Source organism: Schistocerca americana, chromosome 2, assembly GCF_021461395.2.
Source record: "Schistocerca americana isolate TAMUIC-IGC-003095 chromosome 2, iqSchAmer2.1, whole genome shotgun sequence".
In the NCBI taxonomy this organism is placed as follows: Eukaryota; Metazoa; Arthropoda; class Insecta; order Orthoptera; family Acrididae; genus Schistocerca; species Schistocerca americana.
The window spans coordinates 622,926,250-622,947,851 of record NC_060120.1 but is presented as its reverse complement, the minus strand read 5'-3'; the positions used below and the strand labels follow the sequence as shown (position 1 = coordinate 622,947,851).

General features: G+C 38.3%; 1 protein-coding gene across 5 annotated transcripts in view; it reads right to left on the bottom strand.

The window, feature by feature from the left end:
- Nucleotides 1–21,602, bottom strand: part of LOC124592014 (clavesin-2-like) — a 263,412-nt gene that overhangs the window by 130,212 nt on the left and 111,598 nt on the right. For all 5 annotated transcript variants that reach the window (XM_047131793.1, XM_047131788.1, XM_047131792.1 and 2 more), the window contains exon 2: nucleotides 6,320–6,447. In XM_047131793.1, coding sequence (XP_046987749.1) covers nucleotides 6,320–6,437 — 118 coding nt within the window. In that variant the 5' untranslated portion in view covers nucleotides 6,438–6,447. The remainder of the gene's footprint in view (nucleotides 1–6,319; nucleotides 6,448–21,602) is intronic.

Sequence of the window (21,602 nt, the reverse complement as noted above, 5' to 3'; positions counted from 1 at the left end):
CTGCGCAGCTAGCGCCATTCGACGGCCAACACCGCGGTTCCTGGTGTGTCCGCTGTGCCGTGCGTGTGATCATTGCTTGTACAGCCCTCTCGCAGTGTCCGGAGCAAGTATGGTGGGTCTGACACACCGGTGTCAATGTGTTCTTTTTTCCATTTCCAGGAGTGTATTTTAAGAGCGCACCCCACCTGCAGCTTTTTTATAGTTTCTGACTTGTCCCACTTCACCCCTGAAAATGGCAAGTACATGAACAAATTAGTCTCATCAGTACATTAATGACAATAACTTCATGAAACTTTGTATACAACATAACCTCAATACTAAATCTCAGATGATAGGTTAAGCTGAAAATTGTATTAAAATTCTTCAAAGCTTAGGAGCAGGATTGTAAACACATATTATAAATTAGCTTTTTCAGTTTGAAAGAAAAAATGCTCTTTGAATTATGTACCAACAAAATTAACTTCAAACACTATGTACCTGCTTTATAAAACTTTGATTCACACAACCAAGTGCAGAGATCACTTTCAGAGTGAGGCACTACATCTACGTCTACACCTACATCTATAATCCGCAAGACACCTGACAGTGTTTGGCGGAGGGTACCTTCAGTACCTCTATCGGTTCTCCCTTTTATTCCAGTCTCATATTGTTCATGGAAAGAAAGATTGTCAGTATGCCTGTGTGTGGGCTCTAATTTCTCTGATTTTTTACTCATGGTCTCTTTGCGAGACCTACATACGAGGGAGCAATATACTGCTTGACTCCTCGGTGAAGGTATGTTCTCGAAACTTCAACAAAAGCCCGTACCGAGTTACTGAGCGTCTCTCCTGCAGAGCCTTCCACTGGAGTCTATCTATCATCTCCGTAATGCTTTTACGTTTGCTAAATGATCCTGTAACGAAGCGCACTGCTCTCCATTGGATCTTCTCCATCCCTTCTGTCAACCCTATCTGGTACGGAATCCCACACCGGTGAGCAGTATTTCAGTAGTGGGTGAACAAGTGTACTGTAATCTACTTCCTTTGTTTTTGGACTGCATTTCCTTAGGATTCTTCCAACGAATCTCAGTGTGGCATCTGCTTTGCCCAAAATTAATTTTAAGTGGTCATTCCATTTTAAATCACTCCTAATGCCTACTCCCAGATAATTTATGGAATTAACTGCTTCCAGTTGCTGACCTGCTATATTGTGACTAAATGATAAAGAATCTTTCTTTCTATGTATTTGCAGCACATTACACTTGTCTACATTGAGATTCAATTGCCATTCCCTGCACCATGCACCAATTCGTTGCAGATCGTCCTGCATTTCAGTACAATTTTCCATTGTTACAACCTCTCGATATACTACAGCATCATCCACAAAAAGCCTCAGTGAAGTTCCAATGTTATCCACAAGGACATTTATATATATTGTGAATAGCAATGGTCCTACAACACTCCCCTGCGGCACACCTGAAATCACTGTTACTTCGGAAGACTTCTCTCCATTGAGAATGACATGCTACATTCTGTTATCTAGGAACTCTTCAATCCAGTCACACAATTGATAGTCCATATGCTCTTACTTTGTTCATTAAATGACTGTGGGGATCTGTATCAAACACCTTCGGTAGTCAAGAAACACGGCATCCACCTGGGAACCCGTGTTTATGGCCCTCTGAGTTTCGTGGACAAATAGCGCAAGCTGGGTTTCACATGATTGTCTTTTTTGAAACCCATGCTGATTCCTACAGAGTAGATTTCTAGTCTCCAGAAAAGTCATTATACTTGAACATAATGCATTTTTCAAAATTCTAAAACTGATCGACATTAGAGATATAGGTCTATAGTTCTCCATATCCATTCGATGTCCCTTCTTGCAAATGGGGATGACCTGTGCCCTTTTCCAGTCTTTTGGAACGCTACACTCTTCTAGAGACCTATGGTACAATGCTGCAAGAGGGTGGGGGGCAAGTTCCTTCACGTACTCTGTGTAAAGTTGAACTGGTATCCCATCAGGTCCAGTGGCCTTTCCTCCTTTGAGCGATTTTAATTGTTTTTCTATGCCTCTGTCATCTATTTCGATATCTACCATTCTGTCATCTGTGCGACAATCAAGAGAAGGAACTATAGTGCAATCTTCCTCTGTGAAACAGCTTTGGAAAAAGACATGTAGTATTTCAGCCTTTAGTCTGTCATCGTCTGTTTCAGTACCATTTTGGTCGCAGAGTGTCTGGACATTTTGTTTTGATCCACCTCCTGCTTTGACATCAGACCAAAATTTCTTAGTATTTTCTGCCAAGTCAGTATATAGAACTTTACTTTCGAATTCATTGACCACCTCTCGCATAGCCCTCCTCGCACTACATTTCGATTTGTGTAATTTTTGTTTGTCTGCAAAGCTTTGGCTATGTTTATGTTTGCTGTGAAGTTCCCTTTGCTTCCACAGCAGTTTTCTAACTCAGTAGTTGTACCACGGTGGCTCTTTACCATCTCTTATGATCTTGCTTGGCACATACTCATCTAATGCATACTGTACGAGGGTTTTGATCTTTGTCCACTGATCCTCAACACTATCTGTACTTGAGATAAAACTTTTGTGTTGTCCCATCAAGTACTCTGAAATCTGCTTTTTGTCACTTTTGCTAAACAGAAAAATCTTCCTACCTTTTTTAATATTTATATTTATGGCTGAAATCATAAATGCTGTAACCGCTTTATGATCACTGATTCCCTGTTCTGCGTTAACTGTTTCAAATAGTTCGAGTCTGTTTGTCACCAGAAGGTCTATTATGTTATTGCCTCAAGTTGGTTCTCTGTTTAACTGCTCAAGGTAGTTTTCAGATAATGCATTTAAAAAAATTTCACTGGATTCTTTTTCCCTGCCCTATATCTGGTAAATTAAAATCTCCACCCAGAACTATAACATGGTCGGGAAATCTACTCAAAATATTTTCCAAATTTTCCTTCAAGTGTTCTGCCACAACAGCTGCTGAGCCAGAGGGCCAATAGAAACATCCAATTACCACGTTTTAACCGTGACCTTCACCCAAGTTATTTCATATTTTGGATCTCCGTCAATTTCCTTCAATACTATTGCACTTTTTATCACTATAAACATGCCTCCCCCTTCACTGTCCAGCTGTCTCCGCGGTATGCATTCCAATCTGAGTTTAGAATTTCATTACTGTTTACATCTGGTTTCAGCCAACTTTCCGTCCCTAGTACTACATGAGCATTGTGACTATTTATTAATGAGAGCAGTTCTGGGACCTTTCTATAGATGCTCCTACAGTTTACTATTACCACATTAATATTGTCATTCCCTGTTGCGTTTTGCCTACTGCTACCTTGTCGCGTCTCAGGAGGCACCTTGTTGAGCCTAGGGAGGGAATTCTCTTACCTAAAAAACCCACATGTGCACTCCACACATACTCTGCTACCCTTGTAGACGCTTCCTGCATGTAGTGCACGCCTGACCTATTCAGGGGGATCCTACATTTCTCCACCTGATAGCAGAGGTCAAGAAATTTTCACCCCAGATCTCCGCAGAATCGTCTGAGCCTCTGGTTTAAGCCTTCCACTCGGCTCAAAACCAGAGGACTGCGATCAGTTCTGGGAACAACACTACAAATAGTTAGCTCAGATTCCACCCTGTGAAAGAGGCTTTCTGACTTCAACAACTCCGCCAACCACCTGTATGAACTGAGGATGTTCTCTGAACCCAGATGGCAGGAGTCATTGGTGCCGACACGAGCAACAATTTGCAGTCGGGTGCACCCATTGCTCTCTATCGCCGCCGGCAGGGCCTCCTCCACATCTTGGATGAGACCATCCCGGCAAGCAGACAGGGGTTCTTCTTCACTGACCTTTCCACTATTTCCCTAAGGGGCTCCATCACCCACCTAACATTGGAGCTCCCAATCACTAATAAACCCCTCCCCCCATGTGCCTGCTCAGACCTTGCTGAAGGAGCAGCCACAGTTCACTCACGGGCAGAGTGGGTGATGCCACACAACCAGCCTTCACATTGACCCTCTGTGCGACGTGAATGCCATTGAACCTGCCACTCCCCTTGGGGACAGGGTGGCCAATCCATGCTCGCTACTCGCGAAGATGTCTCAACAGCAAGAACCGTGGGTGAAGCATGTAACAGCTGGGGTGTACCATGTGACGCACCAGACTCCCCACTGCCGCTACACTCCGAGGCTGCAGCCTGAAGATGGCTGACCACGGCCATCAGCAAATTCAGCTGTTTGCAAACAGTGGCCAGCTCCTCCTGCGTCCATACGCAGCAGTCACACATCCTATCCATCCTAAGAAATCAACAATTTACTGTACAGAGTTAAGTAATCAACTTTTAACTAGACTGCTAATTCACTAAAGGCGGCTGATAGCTGACAAAACTGTGGTTACTAGACACTTCTTGTTGGAAACAATGAAAATAAGCACTACCTGTCTCTGGACTGTATTAAAAACAAACACGAAATCTATGGAACACTATTACTAGTACTCAAAAATTAAAACTTCCTAAAAGCAAAAACACATGGAAAAAGAAGTGGCAAGTAAGAAAAACACAGTTAATACTTAAATTTACATAGCTTGCTGCACAGGAGATGAGAAGCAGACAGCAGTTACAATGACACTGGCAGTACTGGCACTACAGCTGACTTTCTAGATGTCAGCACCAAGAAAACAGCAAAGGTAATGTAATGTCCTACATCACCCCTACATGTCCCATTTCACCCCATTCTATGGTATGTGACCTAAGGTATGAAATATTACATCTGTCATTTTCCTGCAATAGAGCTGAGCACTAAGGGAAACAGCCAATATTCTCATTTTTGTCATATTGAATTAGATGACTTAATGATTAAAGCAATGGATTCATGTGTTTTCCCTAATTCTGATGTGTTAGCAGTTTCCCACTGAAAATGCTTCCTTGTGATACCTCTACTTCCGTATACTATCTTACATGAGATGCTGTAAACAGCTGTATGAACCAGAATTTCCCCCAATCAAGTCTTAGTAAGTTAATGTCATCTCCCTCTCCCATTACTTTGTGCAAGGTATATGACTTCCCTATACAGTGTAGATTGTCTAAATGATTCTGCAATTGCCATAGCTAATAGTGGTGGTGTGTAAAAATATATGACTATCAGTCTGAGTTGCATGTGGACAATTCCTCAGTATCTTCAAATCTTCAACAAACCAATTAAATTTGCACTTGCTCGGATCTTTCTGCTTCTCTAGGACTTCATCTTTTGACAGCAGAATAAAACTTGTAGGATGATTACTGCAGGTTTAAATTAACTGAGTTCATTTCCAATCTTGTTGATGCACATGATGTTTTTAAATTCCCTTATGAACTTATAGATCACATATATGGCTTTGGTAGATACAGGTGTGAAAAGGAACCCATGTCTGGAGATGAATCATTTCATGTTACAGACATGCAAAATAATGTTCTTCACTTTCTTGTGTTATTTTCTGTGTGGACGAATTACGTAAATCTACTGTCCTTTTCATTGCTTCAACATATATAACCAACTGATATGGTAACAAAATTCAGAGCTGAGGTACATATGAAACATGTTGTATTCACATGTCACAATACACATTTTACATCTACTTCCACTGACAGGTCTCCATCCTATCTGACTACTATAACACTTCTTATCAATGGACGGTATTACCACACTAGTTGAATGTTTGCAAATGGAGCAAGTGCCAGAATCACAGTTCTAGGTACATTGCTATCACTTTTTTATCCAGTAAACATTGGAGAGTTGAATACATTGTTTTATATATTCATTCTAGAGGGTACATACCTGTAAAAGATGTAGGTCTCAAGACAAGGGATCAACTATTAGCTACCTAGCCCATGTACTAGTCCCAGAAGACTGAAGGAGGAATTTCCAAACACTCTCTAGTTTGAAGCAATTTGGCTGGAGAAGTCAGGCCTAGGATATGGTGCATACATGGAAAGGTATAACTACAAACAAAATCTGATTGTAATGCATCCACCTGAAATATCACACAATTAATCTTTTGTTATATGGTATTCTTCATTACCTATAGCCAGAGACACACACAAATCACTTTCAGTCAATAAATTTCCTCTGATCACAAACAACATTTCTATGTCTCTTGCTCATAAACTAAGATTATTATCTTTAGCACATTTGAATCACCTGCTGGCTGCTGAGAATGTCTTCACAAATTACACTGGTCAACATAAATTATGCTAGTTTGTTTGTTTGCAAATACCTTTTTAAATAAAACTACTCTTCTACTAACTCCTGCAAAATTAAACTAATAAAAAATCAGAAGCATACCTTGAAGAAGGTTCTTCAGAGCTGAAATATTGTCCACAACTTTGTCAGGATCTTCCAGTACTTCATTTTGGGCACGTAACTTCCATTTATTGTCTAGAGATGCATAAGCAGAGGACATTTTCTTTTCCCTGAAAAGTAAAATGAGATAATACAGAACTACAGTCATAATATACATAATGATAATTGGTGAAACACAGTAGGCCTCCTCAAGAAGGAGATATGAAGGTATGTGAAAACTGAAACTGAAAAGCTGATTCACAGATCTCCAGCATGCCTGAGATGAACTAAGACCACAACTTTATCATACATACTGTATGATAAGGTATCTGCATTACCATTTGGATTATTTGATGTGGTTGTTCCATGCATGCATACTTAACTGTATTAATTCATTACAAAGATGGATGGTTTGAGAATGAACACAAGTGCAAGTGCAAGTGCAAATATCGCCCTGATGGAGGACCTATGGCCCTTGAAGAGGTCTCTGGAGTCATGCAATTCCTTTTTGATGTGCATGTTCTGTCCCACAAATAAAAGTATATAAGTGAATTTTTCAGTGTATCTCAGTTTCCCTCACTAACCTAGGAACTGTCACATATACAGGGTGGAGAAAAATTGTGTCATGAAATTTTTAACCCTGGATAGCTGATGCCAGTAGGAACCAAAATTACTAATGTTGTGTAAGTCGACAATGCACCATTTTTAAACCATGGAAACTTGGTGCTATGCACTCCGATTAGCCATGGGATTGCCCTGTTGCCATTTGTTGGTTGACAGGCAGGGCTATGGTTGTCTGTTCACACATACATACATCCCTCGCCTCATCACTGCCCCAACGTGATATGCACAGAGGTCTTGCTGTTTGTCTCCACCTCTCGTCAGAGGCATTCACACATAAGCTTCGCTTCGGAGCACACACTTCACCTGTGATTTAGTCATAAAGTAATCATGGTGGCACAGTATTTGTTTTAATAACAATGAGATATTTTTTTTGTTTATGGATTAGCCAATGGCAATGGATACGAAACTCGATGGTTGTATGAGGAACAGTACCCAGCAAGACGCTACCCACACTCGCAAATATTTATAGCAATTCACCGCTGACTTGGTGAAACAGGCTTGTTAGCGGGATTTCATGGTGATGCTGGAACTTGTCAAACACAATGGGATGCTGCATTTGAAGAGACTGTTCTAGAGCACTTCAAGGAAGCACCTACGACAAGTACTTGTGCCGTTGGACATGATAGGGGGGTCACTCATCAGTTAGTCCAGAGGTTTTGAGGGATGACAGCCAGCATCCACTTAGTTTCCAACCTGTCCAAGATCTAAATCCTGTGGTGGACTATGAACACAGGTTAGGGTTTTGCCGGTGGTTTCTGCAGCATGTTGCACAAGATCCAAACTTCCCCACCATTGTGTTGTTTACCAGTGAGTGCACTTTCCATCAGGATGGCCTTTACAAGAATCAAAATGTTCTTTACTGGACAAGGGGAAATCCTCAAATCACGTATGTCCATGGAGACCAGGAACAATTTTCACTAAACATTTGGGCAGGCATCGTGGGTGACCATCTGACTGTGCCGGTCCATCTACCTCCGCAACTTACCGGGGCAAATTACCTTCACTTTTTGCAAGAAACTGTACCCAGACTGCTGGAAGATGTTCTCCTGGACATACAGCTATGCATGTGGTTGCAGCATGATGGGATGCCCACAAATAACAGTTGTGCTGTGCTTGGATATTTAAATGAACTCTTCGATGGCCGGATAATTGGCAGAGCTGCTTGTAGGACATGGCCCATGCAATTACCAGATCTCACGCCACTCGACTTTTTCCTGTGGGGATTCTTCAAGGTTCTAGTTCACCCACCCAGATACAAACCACCTATAAATGAAGAGGAATTAATGGATTGCATTCAACATGCCACCAATCACATCAGGCAATGTCAGGAATCTTTGAAAGAGTTTGGCAAAACACCATTCGACATTACCAAGCTTGTGTCATGTCAGAGGGTTGCCAGTTCAAGCACCTGCTTTAAGTAAACAATGTCCTAGCTATGGAAAAGGCCCTTTCCAGGGCTGACACAATTTGTAAGACTTTTGGAATGAAGTAACAGCTGTTGACGGGTTTGTTCCCGGTACATCTTAGCATGAAACTACAATGGATGTATAGGGACCCCGGTAGATTCACCCCCAGAGTGGCACGCTACCACCGAGTGTGTGGGCTGCCTTGGATATATCACGATCTCTGGACGGCAAAGCATTGATGGTCATGCACTGTCCAGAGCATCCGGCTACAGGGCTATCCTGTGGCCAATCAGGGCAAGTGGCCCGAAGATTCCATAGTTTAAAAATTGTGTATTGTCAGCCTACACAACACTAGTAAGTTTGGTTCCTTCTGGCATCAGCTATTCATGGTTAAAATTTCGTGTCACAATTTTTCTTCACCCTTTATAGTTCTTACTACAGTTACCATTGCCCTTTGTTACCTTTAATATTCAAGTCCCCAACTGACTATTCAGTTTTCCACATTTCTTAAATCACTTCTGATAAATGCCTGAATGATTCCTGTGAGTATACCTTGAATGACTTCATTTCCCACCCTTCTGCAGCTGAACAAATATTCTATCTACATTATCATGCTATCAAAGAGAGCCTAACCTTCTTTAATTGATTGCACTTTGGGGTAGTTAATACATGAATAGATCCTCAATTTGCTTTCACCACTGATGGTGGCTATCTTTTCATAATGGTTCAAAGTTGTCTTCATTTACCGTGTTAAAAAAAAAATTAGCCATAATGAATGATACAGGATATGAGTGGTATGCATTACACCTAAATATGAAGTTGAGGAACTAGCCATAATGTAACAGAACAAGACACAGGGCTTAAAGAGGAGAGAATGTTTGATATAATAATGTTCTTAGAATTTCCCACAGAACTGAATGATTCGAGAACAAAAAAGTCACTGGAATTACATCACCATCAGACATACAAGGGTTGGAACTTTAATAGTGGCAACTATTTATTCACAGCTCGTACAAAACAGATACATGTTTCAAAGTTTTACTTAACTTCAAAATAGTCACCAGCATTGTGTATAACCTGTTTCCAGCAATGTGGAAGTTGTAGGATACTCTTAACAGTGCCAGTTGTGCTGACAGTTCGAGTGACGCAGTCTATTGTGTGATGAATTTGTAGCAGTTCTGAAGTGAATGCCGTGGAGTGTTTCCTTTAGTTTAGAAATCAAGTTGAACTCATGAGGGCTTAAGTCAGGGGAGTACAGTAGGTGATATAGCATCAGTGAAACAAATCATTAACAGCTTCCACTGTACGTGGTTGAGCATTGTCCTGCAAAATGATGGTCAGGTTCTGCAGAAAATGTTATCACTTCTGTCTCTAAGCTGGTCATAGGTTGTGTTAAAAAAATGAACGTCATAGAGACAGAAGTGATGACACTTCCTGCAACATCTGACCATCATTTTGCAGGACAATGCTCAAGCACATAAAATGCAAGCTGTTACTGATTTGTTTGACTGATGGGGCTGCTAAGTGCTATACCACCTACTTTATTCCCCTGACTTAAGTCCTCGTATAAGTTCTACATGATTTCTAAATTGAGGGAAACACTTCATGGCATTCACTTCAAAACTGCTACAAATTTGTTGGGCAATAGACCACACAGCTCAAACTGTCAACACAACTGGCAGTGCTAAGAGTATCCTACGACTTCCACATTGCTGGCAGCGAGTTATACACAATGCTGGTGACTACTTTGAAGATCAGTAAAGCTTTGAAACACATATTTGTTTTGTACGAGCTGTAAATAAATAGTTTCCACTATTAAAGTTCCAACCCTCATATATTACCAAGATCAGTTGAACGTATAAGAGCTAGGAGAGTACTTGATCTGTTAGCCAAAATCTGTGAGAACCTTTAAAACTGATTATTGAACTCTTTTACTGCACCAGTAGCAAATATTAACATTTTTAAAGAACAACATGGAAAAGATAGAAAGTGCCACAAAAAATGTAAGCAGAGTAATGTACTGAATATTGCCTAAGTGTGTGGGACCCACACCAAACAGGACTAACAGGGGATATTGAACCTATACAGGCAAGGGCAGCATGAAACCTCACAGGTTTGTTTGACCCATGGGAGAATATCACAGAAATACTGGGGAAACTGAAGTGACAGAGCAGAGTCTATCCCGAGAATGCCTACTAACAATGTCTGAAGAACTGGTTTTAAATGAGAGCTCTAAGAATATGCTGTAACCCCGTACATATCACTCACATAGGAACTGTGAGGACTAAATTACAATAACTACAGCATTAAAATGATCATTCTTCCTGCACACCATACATGAATGGAATGGGAAGAAACCTTAACAACATGACATACCCTCTGTCATGCACTTTATGGTGGTTTGCAGAGTATGGATGTAAATGTAGACATAGATGTTGTTGTGGTCTTCAGTCCAGAGACTGGTTTGATGCAGCTCTCCATGCTACTTTATCCTGTGCAAGCTTCTTCATCTCCCAGTACCTACTGCTACCTACATCGTAGACGTAGATATAACTGCAGATTCATAATATTTTCGATTTCAAAAGAAGAGTGCACCACGTAAAAAATGAATTCCATAATTTACAAATGAAATAAGAAAATATATTAAACTTCTACTGCAGGGCTGGCAAGAAGTAAAGGTCTGATAGCTCTACCGAGATACAACACTCTCCCCCATAATTGAAAGTTTCATCAGACATTCATGTTACAGAGTCCAACCTTTCTACACTCAGGCATCCCTGGCGATGTTAAGGATGCTGTGCTGTTCCACAACTATCTCTGTCTAATCAGACAAGTTATGTATTTTATAGTGACAGTGACACCCATTCAGTGCCTTAGCAGATTATAGTGTTGCACTTCATCCAGTCTGTTCCAAATAGCACATAGGCGAGAGGACAGCTTCTGTTCACTTAATAATTAAATAACAGTTCTCAGTAATGACTCACATCCTATTCCTAGAGAAATGACAATCTGCTCATGATGGCCTCATCAGAGCTAGTTTGAGTGCAGCTTGCATTCAAATTGCTGAGAATGTATTATATGTGCATGTTGCTTTGAAAGTAGATCAGCCAAAAAGAGCCTTAGATGTTTAGGTAAGTCTAAAGTGAAAAGAATGGAAATGAGTTTTCAAAGTTCTCTTTGTTGTCAAATATCTTGTCACCGCACCCACTTAATACTACGAAGAGTTTTCCAAATCTAAGATGCTAGCTGCTGATTTAATTTTATTGGTGACAGAACAAATCATAAACTGTGACACTTGTATACCAAGAAATTCTTGTGCTCATTATCTCTTTGTGTCTATGGTGGCATGGATGAAATTATTTGCTCATTATGTGGATTCTTAAATTACATTTAATATTACATATCTATTTTAGCATCATTCATCAGCTGTAAATTATTTTTTCTTCTTCAAGAAAAACAATCACTTTTCTCTTTTCTGCCACTATTTAAGGCTGTGAGAACCTGTTTTTTAAGATAAAGAGATGTTCCTAACTTTATGCCATAACACTCAGTTCTCCTGAGACCCTGTTTGTGTATGATTCCGCTCATAAATTATGCATTTCACATATTTCTCTGATACTGTGGACTACATTTTAATCATAGCTGAGTAAATTATCCATGTGTTAGTTATTTCAGTCTCCTAGTGTCAAATGTCAATGCCTTGGCATAAGTTAATAATATCACTGACTAAGTACATTGACGTGGAAAACTTAAGGATGAATGTCACTTTTCCATGACATGCCATTGCCAAGTAACATAGCTTGATGAAACTTGGACTATACTTAGAAATAATTGTTACAGCATGGCACAGAAGGTAACTGAAAGAAATGTGGAAAGAGACAAACAGAAATGACACTTTTATTCAAAAACAATAATTACACTGGTCAATACAGTTTATAGTGATCCCCTTGACATTATAAAAGGTGGGATACGGTTGTTAATAGGGTGTGTAATCACTATAGATGGCAGAGCATGTTCTGCAATATGCTCCCATTCTGGCGAAAATATTGGTAGGGAGTTCTCATCATAGGGCTTCCCATTCCTCCTTCATCATCACTGTCAGCAGCTAGGTAGTCACTGGTGCATGTGGATGTGGATGTGCTGCAATACATCTCCCAATGAATCCCATATGTGCTCAGTGAAATTCAAATTTGAGGAACCAGGAGGCCAATCCACAAGAGTTCCTCCAGCTGTGCAGTTTGATGTGGTTACTTATTGTGATCCATAAAAGTGAGGTCACAGCTGAATGCATCCCTAAAAAGTTGAACATGAGGAAGGTGTACAGTTTCACAATAACACTTAATCAATCAATCAAATTTTATTATCGTTCAGCTCATAAAGCAATAGACAACATCAAGATAACTTACATTTTTAACATTAATTACTAAATACAATTTAGTTTGGATTACATAAGGCCATCCACTAGATACAGTGTTGAAAGACAGTATTTTCAGTTTCAAAAAATTCGTCTACTGTGTAGAAAGGATTATTTATTAGTATTCTGTACAACTTAGCTTAGAAGATATTGACAGGTAACTCTTTTAAATCTATACTTAACTCATTGTACAACTTAAGTCCAAGAACTAAATATGAATTCTGTGACTCGGATAGTATTTGATATGGTACATCTAAACATGATTTATTCCTGGTGTTATGGCTATGTACATCCCTTATTAATGATATATTTGAAATATTGTTCCCAACATACAATAGAACATTATAGATGTACAAGTTTATTACTATCAGGCATTGCAATTTAACAAACAAGGGTTTACAGTGTTCTAACTTATCTGAGTCGGTTATTATTCTTACAAATTTTTTTTTTTTTTTTTTTTTTTTTTTTTTTTTTTTTTTTTTTTTTTTTTTTTTTTTTTTTTTTTTTTATGTAGAATGCCCTTTACGTGACTGCTATTGCATCACAATAAGATTCCATATGGTATGATACTTTGAAAGAAAGCAAAATATGCTGATTTTATATAACTATTATTTATTTATTTATTTATTTATTCTTTGCCCATGGACTCCTGCTGAAAATCCAGCTGAGAGTACTGGGTGTGTCATACAATAGCCTATTAACATCAAACTTGATTTCAATATAAAAATAAATGAAACAAATGATTAAACAGAAATAGTCCATAATCATACAAAGGTTTTACATGTTTCACATTATATGTACACACAAATAAAAAAAAACATACAGAAATGATAATTTTTACAGGTACATTTCAGTAATGATATATTTAAACATCATCTTAGTATTCACTCAAACTGTATATACATTTCTCTGTGAGATATAGTTTCAAATGATTTTTAAAACATTTTAGATCTGTTTCTTTTTTAATGATTTTGGGGAGTTTATTAAAAAACCTTTTGCCTGCTTCTTCTGGGGCAGTCATAGACAGTTTTAGATTTCTGTTTATCATGTAGTAATTTTCATTTCCTCTTGTACCGTGTTTGTGTACATCTTTATTTAGGAGGTGTTTATCATTTGACCTTACCACCATTATGCTTTGGTATATATACAGTGAATATACTGTCATAATATTATAGTGTACAAAAGCTTGCCTACAGGTCTGTCTTGGTGGTATTTTTGCAATGCATCTCACTGCCCTTTTCTGAATTGTGAATATTCTTTTTAGGTAGCCAGCTTGTGCATTTCCCCATATATGAACTGAATAAGACAAATGTGGGAAGATAAGTCCATAATACATTGATCTGAGGACTTTATCATCCACAGTCTTAGCTGTTTTATGCATGATGAAGATCTGTTTGTTTATCTTTTTACACAGTGCATCTATGTGCTCCCCCCATGCCAAATGTTTGTCTATTATAGTTCCTAGAAAATTTGTGCTGGTTACTTCTTTAATAGTTTTTCCATTTATATTAACATTTATATTATAATTTTCACTATGCTTGGTCTGAAATACTACATTCATTGTTTTAGACTGATTCATAAACAGGTTGTTTTGTGTTAAATATTTAGTTGCATTTTCAATAGTCAGGAGTGCTTCCTTCTCAAGCTCCTCCTTTGTGTCAGCTGTGCAAATGATTGTTGTGTCATCAGCATACATTATAAGTTTCTGATTTATATAGCTAGGGAAGTCATTTACGTAGAGTATAAATAGTATTGGCCCAAGCACAGACCATTGCGGCACACCGTGTTTAACTGTTTGTAATTCTGATATGTAGTTTGTTATATTTCCCCCACTAGTATGTCTGATTTCCGTGCATTGTTTCCTATTTGTAATGTATGATTTAAGTATGTCATAGCATTTTCCTCTAATTCCATATTGATATAATTTCATCATTAATTTTGAGTGGTTCACACAATCAAATGCCTTAGATAGGTCCATATAAATCCCACAAGTCTTTTGTTGCCTGTCAAGTAAATTAAGAATGTGCTCAATTATATCTGTTGATGCTGTTTTTGTTGACTTCCCTTCTCTGAAACCATGTTGTGATGAATGCAGTATACTGTACTTTGTTATAAAACTTACAATTCTATTCTTTATTGTCATTTCATAGATTTTAGCAAATGTTGAGATCAATGATATTGCCCTGTAATTTCCTAATTCATCCCTGTTCCCTTTCTTAGATATTGGCTTAACTTTACTTACTTTCAGTGATTCTGGAAATATACCTTCTTCTATCGCAGCATTCAGCATGTGTGTCAATGGTTTTAATATACATTCTCTGCATTCCTTTATGAGATATGATGTAACACCATCCAAGCCAGAAGAATGTTTAATTTTAAGTTGTTTTATTAGGTTTGACACTTCTGCATCTGTTGTAGGTATGAAAACCATAGTATGATTTGTATGTGGGGGGTTTAACAATTTACTTACTGCATTTGTTTTATTTTGACTTATTAATTCGTCTGCTACAGTAATATAATATCTGTTAAAAGTATTGGCTACTTCTAGAACGTTTGCGTTGCTTTTCCCACTCGTCAGTGGGCAGATGTCCTCTGCCCGATTTGTTACTTTTCCTCTCTCTCCATTAATGAACGACCATAAACCTTTTCAGTAGTTCTTTCCCTTATCTATAGACATCCTGATGAATGATGCTTTAGTTTCTCTGATAAAACTACAGTACTCTTTCTTTTTTATTTTATACAGTGTGTTGTAGGCCTCATTATTTTTTTGTTTGGAGAGGTCATAATACACTCTCAGATTATTTCTGGCATGGATTACTTCTCCAGTCACCCAGCTTTTCTTTTTTTGTTGCTGTTTGACAAACCTTTTACTAACAGGACATGTAACATCATAATAATAATTGAATAAAGAATAAAACTGGTTCCATTTGGTGTTTGCATCTTTAGCTGCATATATTGTTTCCCAGTTTTCTGCCTCTAACATCTTTTTTAGCAGATTTATGTTATGTGGGTAGTTCTGTCTTCTCATCTCCCATATCTTCTGCACTGAATCACTAGTCTTTATATTTATGTCTATCATGATTGCAAAATGGTCTGCTAATGTGGAGTTTATTACCTGTGTGTCACAATAGCATGTAGGAATATTTGTTATTACATGATCAATAATAGTTTCACTATGCTTTGTTACTCTGGTTGGTTTATCTATTTTTATTTTTAGATTGTATATGCACAATAAGTCCATTAGGGTCTTAGTATTGTCTGTATTTTTACTCGTGTCTATGTTCAGATCTCCTATAATGATCAAATATGCATATGTTTTTGAGAGGTGTTGGATTATATCTTCCAGCTGTTCAAAGAAGGTTTTAATTATACCATTTGGTGATCGATACAAACCTAATACACAACATAAATTCCCAGCAATTTTAGTTTCCAGTGCTGTAGCTTCAAAGCTCAATTCTATAGCATATTTTGTTATATTTATGGCTTTAGTTGATTTATAGTTAGAAAAAATGGCAACCCCACCACCTTTATAGGACGTTCTGCAAAAACTGGCTACTTTCACATAATTCTTCAAGTTGTAAATTCCTATGTGATTTTCTTTTAGCCCATGTTCTGTAACTACTAGAATGTTTGGCCTATACTCCTGTAATATTACCTCTAGTTCCTCTGTTTTATTGTTTATGTATTGAACATTTTGGTGAAGTATTCTAACAGTTGGCTTTAAATGTAATAGTTCCCCTTCCTGTAATATACTAAGCACTTCACTTGCTCCCTTTGCTTCTGGTACTATGCAGTGATTTTTTTCAGTTTGTGTCATTGAACCTGGATCGTATCTTTGTCCGGTGTTTATATTCCTGTCACTATTGTCACACTGGTATTTAAGATGGACAGTTTTACTTACATCTTTTTCCATGTTCTCTTTCTGCTTACTCGGTACCATAAAAAATCCTCACTTAGTGTAGCAGGTCTCCTAGCTCTCAGGCATCTGTCTTGATTGGAAGCTGCTTCTGCTATTGATCTCCCAGGCCTCAGGCACCTCTTCTGTGTGGTTGCTGTTGCTGGTGGCTCCTGTGCTCCCCGACTTGGTGACTGCCCTTCTTTGTTAGCTGCTGCGACTAATGACCTGTGTATGTTTTCCTCACATGCATTTTCATTGCCTTGAGGTAGTATTATGGGGTCTGCTGTTCTGGATGCTGTTGCTGATGACGACAGCTCTGCTGATGATTGTGGTGATTCTGCTGCTATTGGTTTATCTGACACTGCTGCTGAGAATATCTGAGCCTTTGCTGCTGCTACTGGTGTTTGTTGTAGCTCTACTGCAGATAATGATGGTTCCACTGTTACAGACATTTCTTGTTTTGGCGGAATTGGGATTGGAGACACTTCCATTACAGATGACCCATTAATAAATTTAAGTATTTCGGCACTAAAAATCTTTTTCCCTTTTACGTTCATGTGGAGACCATGTCTTGTGAAGTGCTCTCTTTGAACACTGTTTATCTCTACGAAAGTCGTATTCTGGAAACCTCTACATATTTTCTCAAATAGCCTGTTTGCTGTAACAATCTCGATGTTTACGCACGAGTTTTCCATCAGATCGTACCTCCTGGGGATACTAACAATGTAGAAATGCACTCGAGGCATCCTTTTGATTGTTTCCTTTAGGATTCTCGTTGCACGCCAAGTTTCATTACAGTAAACATCATTTGCGCCTCCTATTATGATGCAGCTGTTACCCGTCGTTAATATGTTGTCACTGTTTTTCAGAATTTCGCGTAATGGCGCGCCTGGTTTGATGATGCCTGTTACATTAAGGTCTGGGTGATTTCTTCTCATAATTTCCGTAACTCCTCTCCCATGACTATCTCCAAAAATATATGTCTGTTGCTTGTATCCTAGCTTATGCATAACGTGGTTGTTTACTTTTTTTTCCTTACGAATATTTACCTTGTGTTTTTCTCCGTTTAATCCACTTGTATATTTTTGTGTGGATAGTTTGTTCATATTTTTATCCATAGATGCACTATTAACACTTTCTTTTCTTGCGTTTAATTCACTTGTGTCTTTTAGAGTGATCAGTTCGTTCCTATTTCTAGTTACAGTCGTATTGTTTACACTTTGTACATTTGGTTGTGCATACCTACGAATTTTATGGCTAGCATTAATGAGATCTTGTTGCCTTGGCGATTCAGACAGTTCCCGTATGGTTAGTACCAAATTTTCCATTGTTTTTATATATTTTTTTATAACGTCAAGTTCTTTTTGAAGTTCGTCATGCACGCTGTCTTCTATTCCCGCGTAGCACTTTTCACTCGCGATCTCGCGGCCGTTACACTCTATGTCACATTTACACTGTATTTGTAAATCTTCTTGAGCATAACAGCGTGAATGGTACCATTTATGTTTAAACACGCATATTCTAACTCCATTTAGCACTGTTTCGTCACAAACAATACACTTGATTGAAATTAAGTCCTCAAAAACTGCAGAGCGGTTTAAAGTTACGTGTACACTTGCCGCCATATTGGCGGCCCCATGTCTTTTTAAGTTTCTAATTAAATAGATTACTCTTGAGAGTCTGGCAGATAAATGTTCGACATGTGGTTCCCATGTCTACTGTAACACCTATAAATTATATACTTTCTAAGTCATGAGTCTCTCTTAAGCTAAAGGAAAGTGCCTGGGTCTTACTTTCATTTAGTAGAAAACCGTTCGCTCTAAACCATAATGAACTCTGAGCGAGGGTATCTTTAACTATATTTTTTAGTGTGTTTAAATCTGAGCTTTTATTTTAAAAAGTTGTGTCATCGGCATACATTATTGTGTGAGAGTTTACAAAAGATGGTAGGTCATTAATCATAAGTAAAAACAATAGAGGTCCAAGTACTGAGCCCTGTGGCACACGAGACCTAACATTAATCAGATGTGACTTCTCCCTGTTAATGCATACAACTTGTTGGCGGCTCTCAAGGAAGGATTTAATCATATTTATGCTGCTATTAGCAAAACCATAATAGGATAGCTTATTCAGTAAAGTATCATGGTCCACACAGTCAAACGCTCTGCTCAGATCACAAAATGTAGCCTGAGCAAATCCCCTAGCCTCAAACACACCCAGAACAAATTTTACAAGAGAATCCACAGCATCTGTTGTGGATTTACCTTTCATGAATCCATATTGTTTGTCACTTATTAAGTTTAAGTTATCTAAATACGTGCTAACTTTATTACACGTAATTGTTTCAAGAATTTTTGAGAAAACACGAGTTAACGATATTGGTCTGTAACTAGCAGGACAGTTCTTATCACCTTTCTTATATACTGGGACCACTCTAGATATTTTTAGTACATCAGGAAACTTGTTTTCAGCTAGACATTTATTTACACAGTAGGGTAAGGGATGAATTATACAGTCAATAATATCTTTCAATAAGTTACATGATAAATCATAGTAATCAACGCTATCTGAGGCTTTGAAATTTTTAACTATTTTCAGAATTGTATTGGTACACACCTCTGTGAAGTTGAAAATGCTCTGGCGGGGCCTTTGAAAATAGTTATCGATGAAGTTAAGGGCATTTTCTGGAGGTTTGTCTATTGAGCTGCATATTTCTTCAATAGATTGGACGCAGAATTTATTGAATTCATCTGGGGATATGGCATAACGTCTTTTCCTTTAGTGTGTGTCACAGAGTTAATTATACTCCAGCTTTTTTGCGTTTATTTCTAGACTTTTCAATGAGGGCTGTATTATATAGCCTGTCTATAATTACACTTAGCTCTGGAATATAATTCTTTATGTAGTTCATATTTTCTGTTCTTGTACATATCAGAATAGAGCATAACAGTGTTTTTCATTTGCCCTAACTGTGGAGTATACCATTTCCTGTTTTTCCTTCTCTTATAACAACTACTGTCCTTAATATTTAGAGTACATTTTCTCAAAGGAATATTATTTTCAAATGTATTTAAAAATATAGAGGAAAACTCAGTAAAAACAATGTCAGAGGAACAATGTTGTAGTCTACTAAATAGGGCATCCCAACTGATACAGGTGAGGGCAAGTCGAAATATATCTATCCTATCTTTGTTCTTAGGTCTCATGGTACAGTTTTAGCTTTTGGGCTGGAACAGTCTGGAGTTACATTGCTAAGACTAATATATACTGTATTATGGTCTGAGAAATGAAAACTAACTACATCTGAAGACATATGAGTTCTATCAATATTTGTAAATATATTACCAAGACAAGCAGGGTCCGTGGTAGGTTTGGAGTTAGTATAGTACAGGTTATATTGCCTAAGTACATTCCTGAAATCTGCCACAGTTTTTTTTTTTTTTTTGTCCTGCAGAATATCAAAACTTGAGTTGACGTCCCCTCCAATGACAATAGTATATTGTTCCGATTTTGGTGTACAGAGGGACATTAATAGGTCGTTAAATTTCTCATGAAAGATACTGGGGTCTCCACTAGGTGACCTGTAGACTACTACTACTAATATTTCAAGGCACTCAATTACTATAACTGATGTTTCAAAGTGCAGTTCCTCAAAGGGAGTGTTGAGATCTGGCTTACTATACTTTTGTGTAGGCGGTGCTTTTACATATATTGCTACTCCACCATTCAAGTGGTGTTTCCTACTATAGCAATTAACTAAAGTATAATCACCCAGTACTTTGTAACCTAGTTCTTCCTCTTTGCACCGGTGTTCACTTATACATAAAATATCAAACATGTTTTCATTGGAAAATTCACTAACAATTAGGTTTTTATCTGTCATACCCTGTATATTGAGGAAATCTATTTTAAACTCCCCTTTTCGCTTCACTTCATTTACATGTTTACCTGACTGACTTAACATACTGTTACCATAATGCAGATGACCAGGTTGTAACCTAATGGTGCTGGAGTATCTAACCTGGTCTAGCACTGTAAGTTTTTTGACATCTCAGTTGAAACACAGCTCAACTTATCTAATACTATCCTGATAACTGGTAAGTACACTGTGTTCAAAGATTTGGTGGTCAATACATCCATGATGCCTCCCAAACAACAACGTCTGGACCAGCAGAATGATTCTGTTTGACAAAGTTCCTGGATGCACTAAGAACCCTCACATGGAAAGACATGCTGGTCGAGGAATGGAATGCCCTATCACAAGAATTCCTTACCAACCTTGTGGTCAGCATGGAAACACAAAGGAGAACATGCAGTGTTGTCTGTGGTTATCACACGTCCTTGTAAAAACCGTGCTCAGCCATTCATAATGTTCAGAGCACCATCATAAATCATGGTGACTTCATTACAATTATTGTCTCTGAAAAACAGTGTAATTTCTGTTCATCTCATTGCATACTTCTTTCAGTGACATTATGTAGCAGTCGTTTCTGTGTATGGCCCAAGTTTCATCAAGATTAAGTTATGTTACTTGGCAATGTGAAAGCTACTTTCTTCCAAAAGTTTTACACACCTGTGTACTTCACACTCTACGAGGTGCATTCAAGTTCTAAGGCCTCCGATTTTTTTTCTAATTAACTACTCACCCGAAATCGATGAAACTGGCGTTACTTCTCGACGTAATTGCCCTGCAGACGTACACATTTTTCACAACGCTGACGCCATGATTCCATGGCAGCGGCGAAGGCTTCTTTAGGAGTCTGTTTTGACCACTGGAAAATCGCTGAGGCAATAGCAGCACGGCTGGTGAATGTGCGGCCACGGAGAGTGTCTTTCATTGTTGGAAAAAGCCAAAAGTCACTAGGAGCCAGGTCAGGTGAGTAGGGAGCATGAGGAATCACTTCAAAGTTGTTATCACGAAGAAACTTTTGCGTAACGTTAGCT